At 44.5% G+C, this 15,562-nt stretch overlaps 1 protein-coding gene across 6 annotated transcripts in view; it reads left to right on the forward strand.

The window, feature by feature from the left end:
• Nucleotides 1–2,978: 2,978 nt before the first annotated feature.
• The window catches only part of TET1 (tet methylcytosine dioxygenase 1), a 76,270-nt gene continuing 63,686 nt past the window's right edge, over nt 2,979–15,562 (forward strand). For 4 of the 6 annotated variants that reach the window (XM_068140160.1, XM_068140164.1, XM_068140163.1 and 1 more), the window contains exons 1-2: nt 3,428–3,631; nt 11,796–13,836. In XM_068140160.1, coding sequence (XP_067996261.1) covers nt 11,908–13,836 — 1,929 coding nt within the window. In that variant the 5' untranslated portion in view covers nt 3,428–3,631; nt 11,796–11,907. Of the gene's footprint in view, nt 3,065–3,427; nt 3,632–4,575; nt 4,731–11,795; nt 13,837–15,562 lie in introns of those variants that run through there. The other 2 variants (XM_068140162.1, XM_068140161.1) reach the window with 2 other exon arrangements.

A 15,562-nucleotide genomic window follows, 5' to 3' on the forward strand; every position in this document is an offset into this window, starting at 1 on the left:
GGAGCCAAGGGCGACCACGGCATGGCTAGTATCCTTACCGACAGGGTGCAGTCCTGCAGCAGGACAGAGACAGGTGCTGGGAAAAGGCTCCATCAACAGTCAGAGTAAGGGCACAGAGCAGGTCCAGAGTCCATGCAGAGACACAGAGCAATAGGAAATAAGGCCCACAACAAGGCTGGAAACTAGTCTGAAATTCATTTAGCAGCCAATTACCAGAAAAAAAAAAATAATAAAACAACCCACAAAAAAACAACACAAAACCAGAAGCATTACTCATGGCAAGAACACCTATAATATAACTTAGATGAGAAGTGAGTGGTTAGGCCTGAGCTTAAATAGATCTCTAGGTACATAGGTGGAAGCTCCAGGTGAGGCTGGTCAGGGCCACTAACGGGGCCTCTAGCACTCTCAGAACCCTGACAATCTCTACCCATAGCTGTCAGTGAGGTCTCCAAGGAACAGAAATAGTTGACTCTCCAAAGTCATTGAGTCTGCATATATATACAGCAGTGCCAAATTTCTTTGGTTTAGCAGACCTTTTCCCTTCTTCATACCTCAACCCTCTGATACCATGTGGCTTACTGAAAAAGTATGATAGACTTGAAGCATCCAAAAATGTGTACCACTCAGCACAGCAGTAGCTTTATGGGTTGTGTGTTGTCTGCGAGCAGGCTGGTCACTTTGTCATGCTGGATTCCAACCTCATAAATGTGAGGGAGACTTTGCAGGGTAGGTACTTTAATCCAGGCTTTGTAATTGCACGAGGAGACAGCTGTAATATCTCAGCATCATGTTTCCACTACGAGGATAGGAGGGATGGACAAGATAAGCCTGGTTAAATCCAATCTCCTTTACAAAGCAGCAGAGGTGTCTTTGCAGCGCAATTCTTAGAGCTTGTGGTTTGTGGAGGACTTAGGTTCAGCATCAGTGACGTGTTTAATCTTCCCTACTTAGACTGATGCCATGCCTGTTGCAGAGATCTGATCCAGATGACTGCAGGCCTGATTCAAGGACAACATACCTGAATAGTTCTGTTTCCAAGGTCAGGGCGCTGAGGGTACTAACAGGCCCTAATGGACCTGACCAACTGCACCTGGTATCTCCAACCATATCCTCTGCCCATGGGCCCAGGAGCTCTATTTAAGATCAGCCTTGGGTGAATTGTGGGCTTCATTGAGCTATACTCTGGCTTTGGCTCTGTTTAGTCATTATGGATTCTGCTCAATATCTGCTGGGATAGTGTCTAGGTTTACTTACTGTATAAACAGACCTGTTTCTGACCTACAAACTGACTTTTTAGTTCAACTTCAGACCTGCTTCACCTCCTGGGAGTATTCCTGCCTGACTGTGGATCCTATAACTGTTTGCCCTATTTGTGTACAGTAGGGCTGGGCACTGGCTAGCAAGGTCCTTATCCTGCTGGCTGTTGTGTGGGGCTCCTTCTCTCTCAGGGAGCATCTACCCCTCACAGCTTCCTGGGGCCCACTGAGGACTCATATTTGCCAGAGTTGCTTGCAATGCAGAACTCTTACAGGTGCATGCACTGTACTTCTTGGTACTATGTTATCCAGTTTCTGCAGGTGTGTACCTATCCCTTTGCATGTTATTTTGGATAAAAACACAGGAGTGGTAGTACTGTGTTGAACCAAAGGTCCATTGGTTTAAAAATGTACTCATGATGGTAGATAAATAAAGATGGCATAGTGATTTTACTGTTCTGTTCTACCCTTCTGTAATGATTCCTAGCGCCTCATTTGAGTACATGAAACAGTTTCACAGTTTCTTTGTCACAGTATCAGGATCTCTATTTTTGAATTATAGTATCTAATTCACACTTCCATGTTCCTCCAATCTGCCTCACTTTGTATTTTAGTACAAGGAGTCCATCCACTGTTTTGTTGCCCAGACACATATTGGTGTGAGTTTTCTCCAAACATTTCTACCCTGCTTGTCTTGGTAGGCAGAGTATCTTAGTGTTGCTAGGAAAGATTGTCACCTGGTGCTACTTGCTTCTCAAGATATTCATTAGTGTTGAAAAAGATCTTAAGCATCTGTGTCTGTGAAAATAAACAGTTGTTAATTCTTCTTTGTTTCCTAGCCTTTAGCATGTTTTTAATGGAGCTGTGATTGTAGGTGCTGCATATTCCAATGAAATCTTATCCCTCCTCACTTGTTGTTTTCCCCCAAATTACTAACTTTTTGCTCTGTGTTTTGTTCAAGCCCACAACTTGTGATTTATTACCATCTTCCCAAGAAACATACTTAGCTTATGTGGGGCTTTATCTAGTTCCAGTTCCTTCTCCTTACTTGTGGTTTGCAGCACTAGGAAGACAATAGTTCTGTTACTTCTCAAATCATCCATTATTTTATCTTATGAAAATAGTTTGTGTTACCTCTTCTTTTAGTGGGGCAGATCTTTGGAATTGCAGAAATTGTCATCTCCAGACCTCTAGAAAAGCAGTCAGACTGGGGAAACTGGGTTTGCAGTCCTTAAGGGATATGAGACAGGCAAGGAACAGAGTCAGGATTTTAAATGTTAGGACTTCCATCTCCTTAGGGAGTTAGTCAGTAAAGCCCCATGGGAAAAAAATCAACAGGGATAGGAGAGCAGAGCTGAGGTGGCAGGTTGTTAAGGACACTCCCCTTAGAGCACAAGAAATCTCAACTCGTATGTGTAAGAAATCAGGTAATGGGGGGAAGGGACTGGAATGGCTGAGTACAGACCTGCTAGTAAAATAAAGAGCAAGAGAGAACTGCACAAACAGTGCCAGGAGGGACAGGTAAACTGGGAGGAGCATAGGAACACCATCCAATTGTGTAGAGATGAGGTCAGGAAGGCCAAGGCAGCTGCTTCTCTCTGCCAGCATCTTCCTCATGCTTCTGGATGTCTTTGCTCCACTCGTGGCACGACTGGGCCCGCATGAACTTCGATGTTTGGGGGGTTCTCCTGGATGGCACATGTAAAGGGGATTCCTCACTCGTCACTGCTGATCAGGCTTTTCCTCTCCTAGCCTTGACAAAAGGGCTAATTTCAGAGAGTGTCACCTCCGCTGCTGATCGGGAGGTACGTGGCGTCAAACCGCAGCCTCTGCAGCAACAGAATTAATTTGCATCTTCTCTTATTAGCGTCATTTTGTTTATTTTAATTGTTGTTGTTAAATAATCCCCGGTGTGAGTAGCCTGGCACGCCGGCTGCGGCTCTCGGGTAGCAGCAGGGAAGGGGACCACCACCACCCCTGCTTTCCCCGGAATCGTGCCGGGCGAGCACCTCCGCTGCTGGTCGGTGGGTGGGTGAGGGGGCGGCGGCGAATCCCGCTCCAACCGCGGGGATCCAGGGCGCGTTTTGCCGCCTGCCGGGAGGGCTCGGTGCGGCGAGCGCCCCGCCGAGCCGCCCCCTCCCCGCTCCCTCCCGGAGGGTCCGGCCAGGGGCGACGAGCGCCGCTGCAGCCAAGAGCACGTTTCGCGGCCCGGGGCTCCCTCTCCCGCGCCTGGACTCGTCGCGCTATGGGAGCCGTCTGCTCCCGGGAGCCCGGGCCATGACCGCGCCTCGCCCCGCTCCCAGCGCGGACCGCCAAGGCATGCCAGCGTCGCCCCTTCCCGAGAGCTTTGGGCCGGCCGCGCCGCAGCCCTGGTATGTGTGTGGGACGGGTCCCGGGGCTGATGCAGGGGGGCGGCAGAAACCTCCGCTTTCGTACCCCCTCTCTTTTTTTTTTTTTTTTTTTCCTCAGACACCTTCTGTTTCTCCCCCCTTCCCATCTCACTTAGTCGCTTGGTTCCTTGCAAAGTTGAGCTAGGGTAAAGTGGTGGAACGGGCACAACTGCGGCCGGGCTGGAAACCCCGCTAGTCGGGCCCTTTCGAAGCGAGAAGGAGGGCAGACTGGGTTTTATTGAAATGCAAAATGCAGGTTGCTGGCCGAAAGAGCAAAAAGTCGGTCTCCCTGGCTGTGCTGGAGTGTTTGCGCTGCAGCAGCCAGAGGCTGCCTGGAAAAACCCGCCAGGCGAGAGAAACTGCCTGCAGCGTCCGCTGAGGGCAGGGAACAATTAAAGGGACCTTGCCCGGCAGCCTGGGCCTCCGGCCAGCCGGAAAAACCCTGCGTCTAGCACCCCCACCCTATCCCAGGACAAAAAACACAAACCAAACCCACCCACCCACAAAAATCCAAACCCCCTAAAACCAACCAACCCAAACAAACAACCTCAAATAAAACCCCCAAGAAAACCAAAACCCCCAGTCCTCCCCCCCCCCCGGAAAACAACGAATAAGCGAGCAAGGGCAGCATTCCCCTTGGGAGGTGGCGCTGGTGTGCGAGGCCGGGGGGAGCATCCCCGGGGGCAGGTCCCCGCTTTTGCCGCGGGAGCAACTAAATGAGCGTTGGGGTTGTCTCCATTGTCTGCAGCCCGGGGAGGGCTCCTGGGCGTTGTGGAGGTGCACGGCCGGCGGCGGGGCCGGGCCACGAGGAGCTGTTGCCTCCCCCCGAGGCGGGCCCTGCTTGCCCCTTCCCTTCTCCCTTCCCCGCTTGCCTGCAGTACAGGAATAGGAGCCCGGCCGGGCTGTAGCCCCGAGGTGCTCCCGAGCGCCAAGTGTCTATCTAGCTGCTGCTGGAGCTGGCGGGGGTGGGAGAAGAGGTGGTGGCCCTTTCGCATCTGGAGGTTTGGTGCTAGCAGAGATGGTCCCTGCCGCGCTCGTGATGGAGCCACGGGAGAAAGATGCGGTTTGCCGAAGGGGATGGGTAAGGAGGAGAAAGTAGGCAGCCTGCTGGAAGGCAGGAGCAGTTAACCTTACAAAGGTACATCTGGCAGCGCCTGCGGAGGGAGCGGAGGAGCATGATGGACTTGAGAAGGGACCGGGTGCCGCGGCACTCAAAGGAGTCGCGCCAGTCTTGTGCCTAGCCTGTCCTACACCCAGCCAGCCTATCCTGCTGCACCCCAAAGATATTTAAAGAGCGACGTAGACCGCATCACTTGCATCTTGGCCTATGTAGCAGCAGCCCAGTGTGCTGAGATTCACCTCCTTTAAGAAGGAAAAAGGGGTTGTGCAAGTAGGCATGAGCCCGCTGATATTACTGCACAGCCTCGAGTGGGGCAGTGAGAGTCGGCCCCTGTAAAGAGGCTGGCTAGGGCAGCCTTATCAGCCTGGATCCGGGCAGAGAGCTCTCTTTCTGGGAGTGTTGATACAGTAAAGGCAAAAGTAGGCAAGGATACATTAGCAGTTAGATAGTTAAACGTGATTGGGTAAGGCATGTTCTGGGGCAAAGGTGTCTCTTTACATTGTAAAGGTAATGGAGAAAACCGTGAAAATAACGAAACAAATCATGCAAATTGTAGCACTTCCTAGCTATGCTCAATACTGGTTTTAAGATACTCTTGTGGAGATGTTTAAGGTGGTTCTGTGCAGTAATTGCCTTGTTTGCACTAATGTCAACACGAATTGGGAGTACAGATTGAATCCAGAAAACTTAGCATTTATTCTTTGTTGGGGCAAAATTGGGCAGGTAGCCTGGTCGACCCTAGCTGTAAAGGAAAAGGCTTGTTTATGCTTTTCATAAGCAGGTTTTCCAGCACCACAAGGGTGGGTGGTGGCTGTTCTTGCTATGAGGCTCAGCCCTGGACAAAAGGGGTTGGTTGTGCTTGGAGGAGACAAGGATGGGCTGGGTTGCACAAAGCAGGTAATGAGAATTCAGTGAGATATACCAAGGAACTTTCTGATATTTATTGTTTCTCTAAGAGCTTCATCCTCACTGTGCAATAATTCAGAATCCCCACTGATAGTGTTTTACTGCAGCTGTGTGATACCTCTGGTTGTTAAAGGTAGCCTGAACATTCCCATCCAGCTTTCTGGTTTCAGTTATTTAAAAAACACCTTTCAGGCTTAAATTTTTGAGGCTTAATCTTTGCCTGAAGGTTCTTCCCTCCACCTTCTCCTTTTAACTGAGCTCGAGATAAAGTGATTTAGTTATCTTTTTTGTTGTTGGTGGTTTTTTTCCTAAGAAAAGGCAACCCCCCTAAAGAATGGAGTCTAACATTAGCAAAAAGAACTGCAGTATTTGATACAGAATAAATGCAGAATTAAAAGGCCATAAGATTAGCTGAGGGGTTTTGCTTGCTTTTTCTATATTCAAAGATATCTGGTGTGTTCTAGTGCAATGGGCTTTCATTTAGGAACCCTTTGTGTCTTTACTTTTTAGCATTGCCCCTGCTAAAGTCAGTGTTTGGCTGCACAGATGAGAGCTTAAAGCAAGCCTGTGCTTCTGCCTGAGGTGGAGGGAAAGTGCTTGCATGTGTGGTGTGAGTTTTCACAATGGGTTTTTCGTGCCAATTGTTTGTCTGAGGCTTAATCTGGTTTTGTGGCTTAAGTATGTGTGGTTCCTTGCCACACTCTTATAAAATATAATTTTAATAGAGTTTTCTCTACAGCAGGAAGGTTTTTTATTTTTGTGGTATTTTTGTATCTATTTCACTCACTGTGCAAGCTCCCAGGTGCATGAAGTCATGATGCTGCAAAATGCTAAGCATTGACGCCTCTTGCTGAATTCATAAGGAGTGTGTATTTCACAGCAGTCCTCTGCTCTCCCCACACAGAAGAGGGAAGTAGGATGTGGTGGTAGTCCAACTTCATCCAGACTTATCCTTCAAGCACAGAGGTGGCCTTCTGGGTCCAGTGAGGACAAATATTTAGGATGAAGGCCTAGATGTGTTTGGTCTGCTCGACATCATCTGCTGCTACTCATGTCAGTAAGAAAAGGGTTATACTCTGAGTGTGAGAAACAGAGGTGGCATCCTGCAGTGCCTGTCCCAGATCTGCAATTATGCTACTGGAAAGTATAAACTTGAGTCAAGGTTTAATATATGTGGATAAAATATGTCTGATTGCCTTAAGAGTGCCATTATCTACCATAAAATAAATCAGAAAAATTATACATGGCAAAATAGAAAACTATTCTTGAATGGCATATGAAATTATAGAAACACCACCTGAAAAACACTGTGGGAGGAGAGTATAGGGAGCTGCAGGATGGTGAATGAGGGGGGACCTTGGTGCATCTGTGGAAGGAGGAGCTTGGGGAAATCCCACTCACTGGCCTGGGAAGGGGAGAAGCTTCTTCATGAGACTGTGCATGAAACAACTCATGGTAGTAAGAAGTTTTAATTTTTGTTCTTAACCAAAGCCAAATGGGTATTCAAGGATTAAAGAAGGGGGAAAAGGAAAATCAAAGCTAATTCCCTTCTCTTAACCCATTTCCCTTCTTTTCATATACAAAGTATTGTTCAGAGCAATCAGTAGATGCAAGGGATCAGACAAGGCTGAAAAGCAGGTCAACATTGGTGCACTTGGGAAGAATATGCAGATGATATATAACATAATACCGAAAAAATGTGAAAAGCTTATGCAGCTAACATGAAGGTCAATTTTTCTAATATCTGTTTTCTCTGGTGTCTCTTGCATCTTCCCCTAGAGTATCTGCTGCTGGAGGATGAGGTACTTTTCAGTTTAAAAGTGTAGATCTGAGCTTGTGTGACAACTAAGTCAAACTATATCCCTTATTGGTCAGGACCTGTGTATTATTAAATCACTTTTATGAAAGGATATCATGATATCATGCTTCTCCACCAGACCTATCTCTTGTGACTTCAAAAAAGATACCTAATCAGTGAAACAAAATGTATTTAATTAGTGCCTCTGACTGTAGTGAAACCAGGCTCAACTAGTCCTACCTGGGTCATTTTTTTCCTCATGCAGCTGTGTTTGTTCAGAGGTCACTTGATCTCTTTCATGATGCTGTAAAAATCTTAATACCATTTTATGAGAATCTATCTTTTAATATCTATTTTTCCCCCCTCTCTATCTTCTATTAAGAAAAAAAGTTATGGAACAGAATCTTGATGCATACTACCTCTAAAAAGAAAACTTCCTTTATGTATTTGTCCTTTTGTGTCAGGGGAAAATAAATAAGAAAAGTGTGGGGGTGGTTGGGGATGACATTTTTTTTTCCTGGAGGCATTCCAGCAGTATGAGGTTAAATTCCCCAATTACCTTGTAGGCAAAATTCTCATTATAATTGCTTGGAATTTTAGTCAAGAGGAGGCTAAAAGATTTAGCCCTTGATTAGCTTTTTAGCAGTCTTAGCTGTGAATTATAGCAGTCAGTGGGATTGCACCAGATTTATTACTGTGAATGAATGAAAATTAAGGAACAGGCCTTAAAATCAGCTTTCAGCTTTTCATATGATGTAGAAGAAGTGATGAGACAGCTCAGTGAACAGTTCCAGGATGTGCTATAATTACCTAGGGTAGTTCCCTGCAAACCCTCCTGTAGGAATTGCTGGGTTTACTTAACAGAGATGCCTATCCTCTGTTCTCCTGGAGAGTATGGTGGGTCCCACCTGGCTTTTGGAAAAGAGCATTGAGTAAGTTTGTTTCTCTCCAGGATAATATAAAACTGCAAAGTTATTCTGTTGCCCTATGAGGTTTATATTTGGTAATCCTGCTAAGTCCACATAAATATTTTGGAAATATAATTAATTTATTGCTGTGGAATGTGGCTAATGTGGTACAGCTGTTGGCTGTCCTTAAGAAGTGACGGGAGGACAAATACTAGCAGCCTTTGCCATCTTCATTAAGGCAGCATGTGAATGTCAGTTCATTTCCTACAAATATTAGCATTCTTTGTTTGCCAAGAAAAAGGGAAGTCTTCACCCACTAGATGTTCATAGTCTCTAATCTTAACCCTGCAAAGAAGCAAGACTTGGGCTTTGCTACTTTTTCTGTGTTCTTGGCAGACCAGTATGTTTTTCTGCATTAAAAAACAACCAACCAAAAACCCCCAAACAAACAAAATAGCCCACCACCACCAAAAAAAAAAGTGAAAGCCTGGGATGGTCTTGCTTCCTCAGTCCTGAAGCTGCCATGTTGCAACTTGCAAGTGCAGTTAGAAACAGATCCTGTAATTATAACGACAATTTATGTATATGTAATTGTTACAAATGAAGCTTGTAATAAATAACCTTGATGATCATGCTTCCCAAACTTCCACAATAGCATTGGCAACTGAGCAGTGTAAACTGAGCAAAGTATTATGCACATTCAGTATCATGAAAAATCCATTCTTTTCCCACTACAGATCTTCTGTATTCTGTCATCATTATGCTTCTGTTTCAGGGCCAATAAAGAAAAAAACCTTTATCTCTTCAGTGCCCCTTCCTGCTTCTCACATCCCCATGTTCTCTGGCCCTTGTTTGCTTGCTTTCTTTCTTGCACTCCTGGCTGTAGTCTGTGGAAGTAGCTTGCATTTCCTCTCCTGCCACTGTTATGTAGCATCTGCCACTAATGACTGCAGATACACTGCCTGCTGCTTCCTTCCTACTGGTTTGCAGCCCTCCAGGCTATCCCTTGAAATGAGGAGCCCAACCTCTGTCAAAACCAAACCCACAAGAAACTGGCAAAGCTTTTTTGCAAGCTGACAACTGTTTTATGGACATGCTGATACTGCGATGCCTATGTTTGCTTTGATTCATAGGGTGACTGGTAATGGCCATGTCCCACTTCTCCCATGCATCTTCAGAGAAGGGCAGAGGGAGAAAAATACTCAATTTACCTTCATTTCAGTTTTTTATTTCTTTTGCTATTTCAGTGTCTGACCCAGCTTTTACAGAGTGTTTCTGCAGGATCTGTTAAGGTCTATTCTGTGGTATTTGAAGTGTTATCTGTAATTACAAACAACTGATCATGTCTACTTGGGCTTTCCAGGTTTGATGTTTTGCCAAGATGGAAGAGGGATGATGTTAGCTTGTTTATTTTGCGTCTGATGGGCATTATTTTCTGATTTGACCTTAGAAGTGTGTTTAGCCTTGTCTTGTACAGCAGTTCAGGCTCTGAAATGGTACTTGTGTGGAAGATCTGCTCCCGGTAGTAATGTTCATTGATATGAAGATATGGTACAGAATAATCACACCATGTTTAGGTCAGATACTTGGTTTATATGTTGAAGAACACAGGATCAGTTGGCTTAGTGCTGCTGAATGGACAAGAGCTAGGTTTCAAAATGCTTTAAATGAGCTATTAAAAAAGAGTTTGGGAGTTAACTGCTAGCATTGGTAGGTACTGTGGCCACTGGGCAGCCTGGTCAGGGCCAAGACAGAAACAAGCTCCCTGCCAGCATGCTGGTTGGGGGAGCAGCAGGAGCTGGTGGTCCTGCACAGAGGCCATGTGTGTTTTGGCTATGTTAGACCATTCCCTTGGCAGGTTAATGTGGTCTTTGCTGCAGATCACTGTAAGCTTTCTGCACCTATTGTGCTTTAGATATAGTTTTGTGGTATGTGGGTCTGTTCTGCTTGTGAAGCCTGCTCAAGTGCCCTCGCCTTTTTGTTTGCCATTGTTAAACATTTCTGGGGTGTCAAGCAGACTGGGCTGTGCCAGCGTAGCTCTGCACAGCTTCAGCGAAGTTCAGAGCAAGCTGTAGGTAAATGCTGCTTCTGTAAGCTCTCTCTCTTGGCTTCAAGGTAGGGCTGAGGTCAATGTGAAGCCAAGTGCACTCTGCCTCACCAGCCTTTTAAGGTGATGGTGGTGCCAGTAGCACCTTTATTCCGTTTCCTACTTCCTTCAGAAACCAGGATTCCTTTTTTAAACGTCCTTTAGAGGCCAGGATTTTTGTTCTTCCTTTTCTTTCCCTCTTCCTGTCAGTGAAGTGAGGGTGTCTTATAGGTGACTTTATTTGGTTTTGTGGAATTCAGAAGAATGATGACAGCAGGAAGGTACCCTCCCGCCTGACACTATGGAGTCTCTTGCTCTGTACACCCCCATTTTTAGGCTGCACTCGTCTACCCATCTGATTATTCAAATAGCTAAATAAAGCTATAAAAGCACGATGTACTTAAACTATGTGCTTATGAGAATTAATTTACATTTAAAGAACTACATTCCACCTTGAAGAAAACTTATTTGGAGAATGAAGAAGCTATTGTATCTTCTGAAGTGACTGAATAGTATTTGTGGAGTTGGGGGCCTTCTTCATAGTGGTTGTATTTGGGGGCAAGCTTAGGGCAAGTGTGTGGTATTTTGTCAATGGTGCATACACTAGTAGTCGTAATGATGACTGTCTCCATAATACATTTTGATATAACTAGACAGGACAGAACCAAGGGTTGCAGTGTAATACAGTGTGCTTATATGTTATCCTGGAAGATAACACTGGGAAAGGCAGTTCTTCCCTGGTTCAGTTCCCCTGTGCCTAACACCACAAGTTAGCTCCCTGTCTTCAGGGAGCTAGTAACTTCTGCCACTTTTGCCAGGATTGCATCATAGAGGGCAGCTGTCCTGGTGTATAAGTGCACAGGCACAATAAACTGGCTTTGATCTTTTTCCTTGGTTGTCCTTACAATAATAGATAAGATGTTGAACATAAATCTGTGGACATAAAATTTACCCATCCTTATTCAAGGGAAGGGATGATTAATGAACTGTTAATAAGGCTAAGATGATACAAAGTTCTTAAAACTGACATAAACCAGTAAATAAGTGATGAACTAGATGACCCTTGTGGTCCCTTCCAACCCTGACTGATACTATGATACTATGATTTTTGCCTCAAACATCAGCTCTGTTTGCTTCTTCATTTGTGTTAGAAGCACTTCAACAATCTTTCTGTTTTGCAATATACCAGTATTTTTCAAAGCTTTTATATGAATTCAATATGAGGTTCAATACCAATATTTCTAATATTTTTAAATGGCCAGTTTAATATATGTGCACCCTTCATGGATTAAAATTCTTTTAATCCTGTTTTCTATCTTATGTTTCAGAGTTAACGCTGGATCACCACAGAGGGCAGCTACGGGAGCATGCAGTTTTCTATTGAAACAAGAGCTCGTGACTTTTTTCCATCTCTCCTTTTAACATTTCTACTACGCAGACATGGCTCACCACACAAGGCCTCCCAGATTAGTCAAAAAGGAAGAGTTAGGCAAAAGGAAAACTAACCAGGGCAAAAAGAAATGCAGCCAAGTGAGAAAGAAAACCACAAAGACCTCCACGAAAGCTTTTAGTTCTGCAAAAAGCAAAAAGCCGGCGCAAGAAAAAGATGCTAAGAAAAAACAGCAAGAAAAGAAAACAATCATGAGCTCTTCAGGTAGGCTTCTCAGGAGCAATGTAACCAGAACCTTGTCTGGAGCATCTTGGGTGACTTTGGAGAAAGCTGACAATATCCTCTTTCATAGCCAGGATTCTTTCAACATCAATGGCTTTACAATGTCTCTCCGCAACCGATCGCTCTCCCATAGTTTGTCTCAAACTCCAACAATTGCAAAACACAAGAAAGCTGCAGCACAAAAAAGACTAGAAACAAAGGAAAAGCATGAGCAAGAAGCCCTAACAGTAGTAGAAGGAAAAAATGTTGAAACAGGCAAAAATGGTTTGAAACAAGATTTAGCACAAAATGAATTAACTCCTCTGCCTGTAGAAGATGCTGCATGTAGTGAAGAGCCTGCTATCACACGTGCCAGTCAAGACAAAGAAGTAGAAATACCTGAAACAAATTACTCTGTTCCAAGTGCTCAGCTAACTGATGACTATACAGAAGAATCAGAGGTGAAGTGCAAGCACAAAGACCTGCCTTGTGAGCAGATACCCAGTGACCTCAATATGGGTAGTTCAGTTGAAGCAGTTGTTGAAGGTGCTGCACTTGGGCTACTGTCTTCTCCTTCTGACTCCATAATCTCCTCTGAATCAAACTCAAAGGTGTGTGTGGAGACTCCCTTCCATCTAGTGCCTAACAGTAAAGAACATGACTCCAGTGCTGTTGATACCTCAAACCTCAGCTCAGCAGTACTGTTAGAAGAGTCAGATCCACTTGCCAAATCCCACATCGAAGCAGAGTCTGATCTGGTGCTACCTAGTGAAGAACAAGACTCAAATTCTGCACCTATAGTTACCTCTGAGTTTTACTCTCAAGAACATTTATTAGCAGATGCAGACTCAGTTGCAGAGTCCTGCCTGAAGGCAGGCTGGGATTTACAGTCTGAGAATGGAGACGTTGGTTCAAATTCCAGCTCTGTAGCTGCCACTGAATCAAATTCACTTTTACATTTTGAAGGTGAAAGCTCACTTGCAGAACCTCACGTGAAACTGGTTGTGGATTTTATCCCCATTCACAAAGAACTTGACTCAAGTTTGGGTTTGAGCTGTACAAGAGCAAACTCAGAATCTGACTCAAAAAACATACTTGCAGTATGTGAACCAATTTCTGATACCTCTTTAAACAATATTGAAGTGGAGGACATTGAACAACTTGCTAAATGTATCGATGTAGAGACATTAATTTTTAATTCAGGCTATGTCCCCACTTTATCTCCAGATTTAGAAAAAAGCATAGTTGAGAAAATCTCTGGTGAAAGCTCTGGACAATTCTCTGAAGGTTTTGTTTCAGAGTTGCCTTTAGGCGTGGAAATCTCTGATCTTGCCTCAGAAAAAGCCATAAATGCAGATTTGCCAGCTGACTCAAGACTGCAGCATAATGATTATTCATCACAGCTGGGAAGTGTTGGAGTAAGCTTGAATTTGGTTCAGGATATGAGCAACAGCACTGAAGCAGTTGAGGCCTCGGGGCCATCCTCTCTCAAAAATCCAGCTGGTGATTACCCTATTCCATACCCATATCTTCTCCCTATGATAGAAAAAAAGAAGCGAAGGCGTTGTGGAGTCTGTGAGCCCTGTCTGCGGAAAACAAATTGTGAAGAATGCAGCTGCTGCAGGAAGCGCAAAACTAGTCACCGGATATGTAAGAAGAGAAAATGTGAAGAGCTGAAAAAGCCACCACCACCAGCACCAGTCATGCTACCTTTTGAGGTAAGCCAGTGAAGGTGCAAATTAAATCACTCTTCTGAGGCTTGAGGTGCATCTTAAAAATCTGCACAGGGAAATGCTGGTCACTGTACAGCTTTAGAGAGTTTAGGACTCCTGCTAGAACTAGTAGGTTGTACAGTAACTTTCTCTTGTCATCAGTAGAGGTGTAGATTAAAGTGAGCCAGAGTTACTCTTGTTCCTGCTATAGATGAATAAAAGAGGTAAGTATAGCTTTAACTCTTGTGTTTCACATACCGGTATTTTAGCCAAAAGAATTAATTAATTGAGGGCATGGAGAGATGCAAATTATTCAAGTGCCAAATGTGGGAAGGAGGAAGAATGAGAGTAGTCTCAGGAGACTGAGTTACTAGGCAGTGTCTGTATTTCCAAGAATTTAAGGTTAAAAAGCAAAGGCAGGCAAGCTCTTAGATTCAAGTAGCTTGCTTATGATTTGGTGGAAATGTATGAACTGCAGAACCAAATCGTAGCTGCATTTTCCCCTTTCACATCTCTCTGCCTTTCTAATTGTCTGTTCTTCTGTTTCTCTTATTTCACTCCTCCTCCCTGTCTCCCTTTGTCTGTTTTTACATCCCTTATACATATTTTTTCTGTTTCTTACTCATTTTTCTGATCCATCAGCCTTTTATAACTCAGGTCATTACATTTGGAACAAAGAGAAGGGGAAAAGACAGTCTGTATGCCCCTGTGATAACAGCACTGACCTTCTGAGAGATTTCAGTTCAAGAACAGGCTTTAAATCAGGTAAGTAGGGAGTTGAACATAGATTTCCCACATCCCAATTGAATTCTCTGACCTCTGAGCTGCAGAATTCTGCTTCATATGTTCCTGTAGTACCTGAGCCACAGAGAGGGAGACATTGTCTCAGTAATTATGTCACTGGGACATTTGCCTTGGGATGTGGGAAACTGAAGTTCAAGTCTCTGCACTAGTGTGTACTCCAAGTGCAGAAGCTCACCCTGAGGAGAATGCATCTGCAAAACCTTTCTTGACAGCAGTTTCATTCAAGTGGCGTGTTCTTACAGCAGGTAGAAATTCCTGGCAATGGCAGAGATCTCAGGAGACCTGTTTTCACTTCTCTGTCCTGTACTTACCAAGGGTTGCACATAAGTCCATTCTGTTTTTAAGGTAGGCAAGCACAAAGAAAAGCTCTGTAGCAGTGAGGGGATATGATACATTCCCCTTTGTGGGGGGAAGTTTATTTTAAGTTACTACATTTGGGGAAGTGGGTTTAAACAGCTTGGCTCACAGTTCATTCAAAAACCTCTTTGTCTCAACTGCTCCTAAATGCTCTTGGGGGGAAAAAAAAAAAAGGGAGAGGGACAGCTATCATGTGGCTGAAGATATTAAAACAATAAAAGTGATGGAGACTGATCCTGACTTTTTACAGGGAAAAAGTAGTGACCCTGCATTCTTTTGTATATTTAGTCAGAGGGATTGAGGAAGCTCATGGGAGAGAATTGGTGGAGCTGAGGTAGGAAGTGATCTAAAAGCCATGTTTTAAAAAGGATTTTGACAAGGTGGGTGAAAGGAATTACTCCAGCTTTGCTGTCAACTTTTGTGTTCCAGGATAAACATACTTCTTTTCTTGTTCCTTAGGCTGACCTTCTCCTTGCAGATTAGCTTTGCCCCTTCACCTTTGTCCTCTCTGGGTGCTCCTTTTGCTTTCTTTATGAGAGATTCCTTGGTTTTATTCTTTTCTTTGGCAGCT

The sequence above is a fragment of the Melanerpes formicivorus genome, unplaced genomic scaffold (assembly GCF_026170545.1).
Source record: "Melanerpes formicivorus ecotype bairdi unplaced genomic scaffold, bMelFor1.0.p_v2 SCAF_6, whole genome shotgun sequence".
Taxonomy (NCBI): Eukaryota; Metazoa; Chordata; class Aves; order Piciformes; family Picidae; genus Melanerpes; species Melanerpes formicivorus.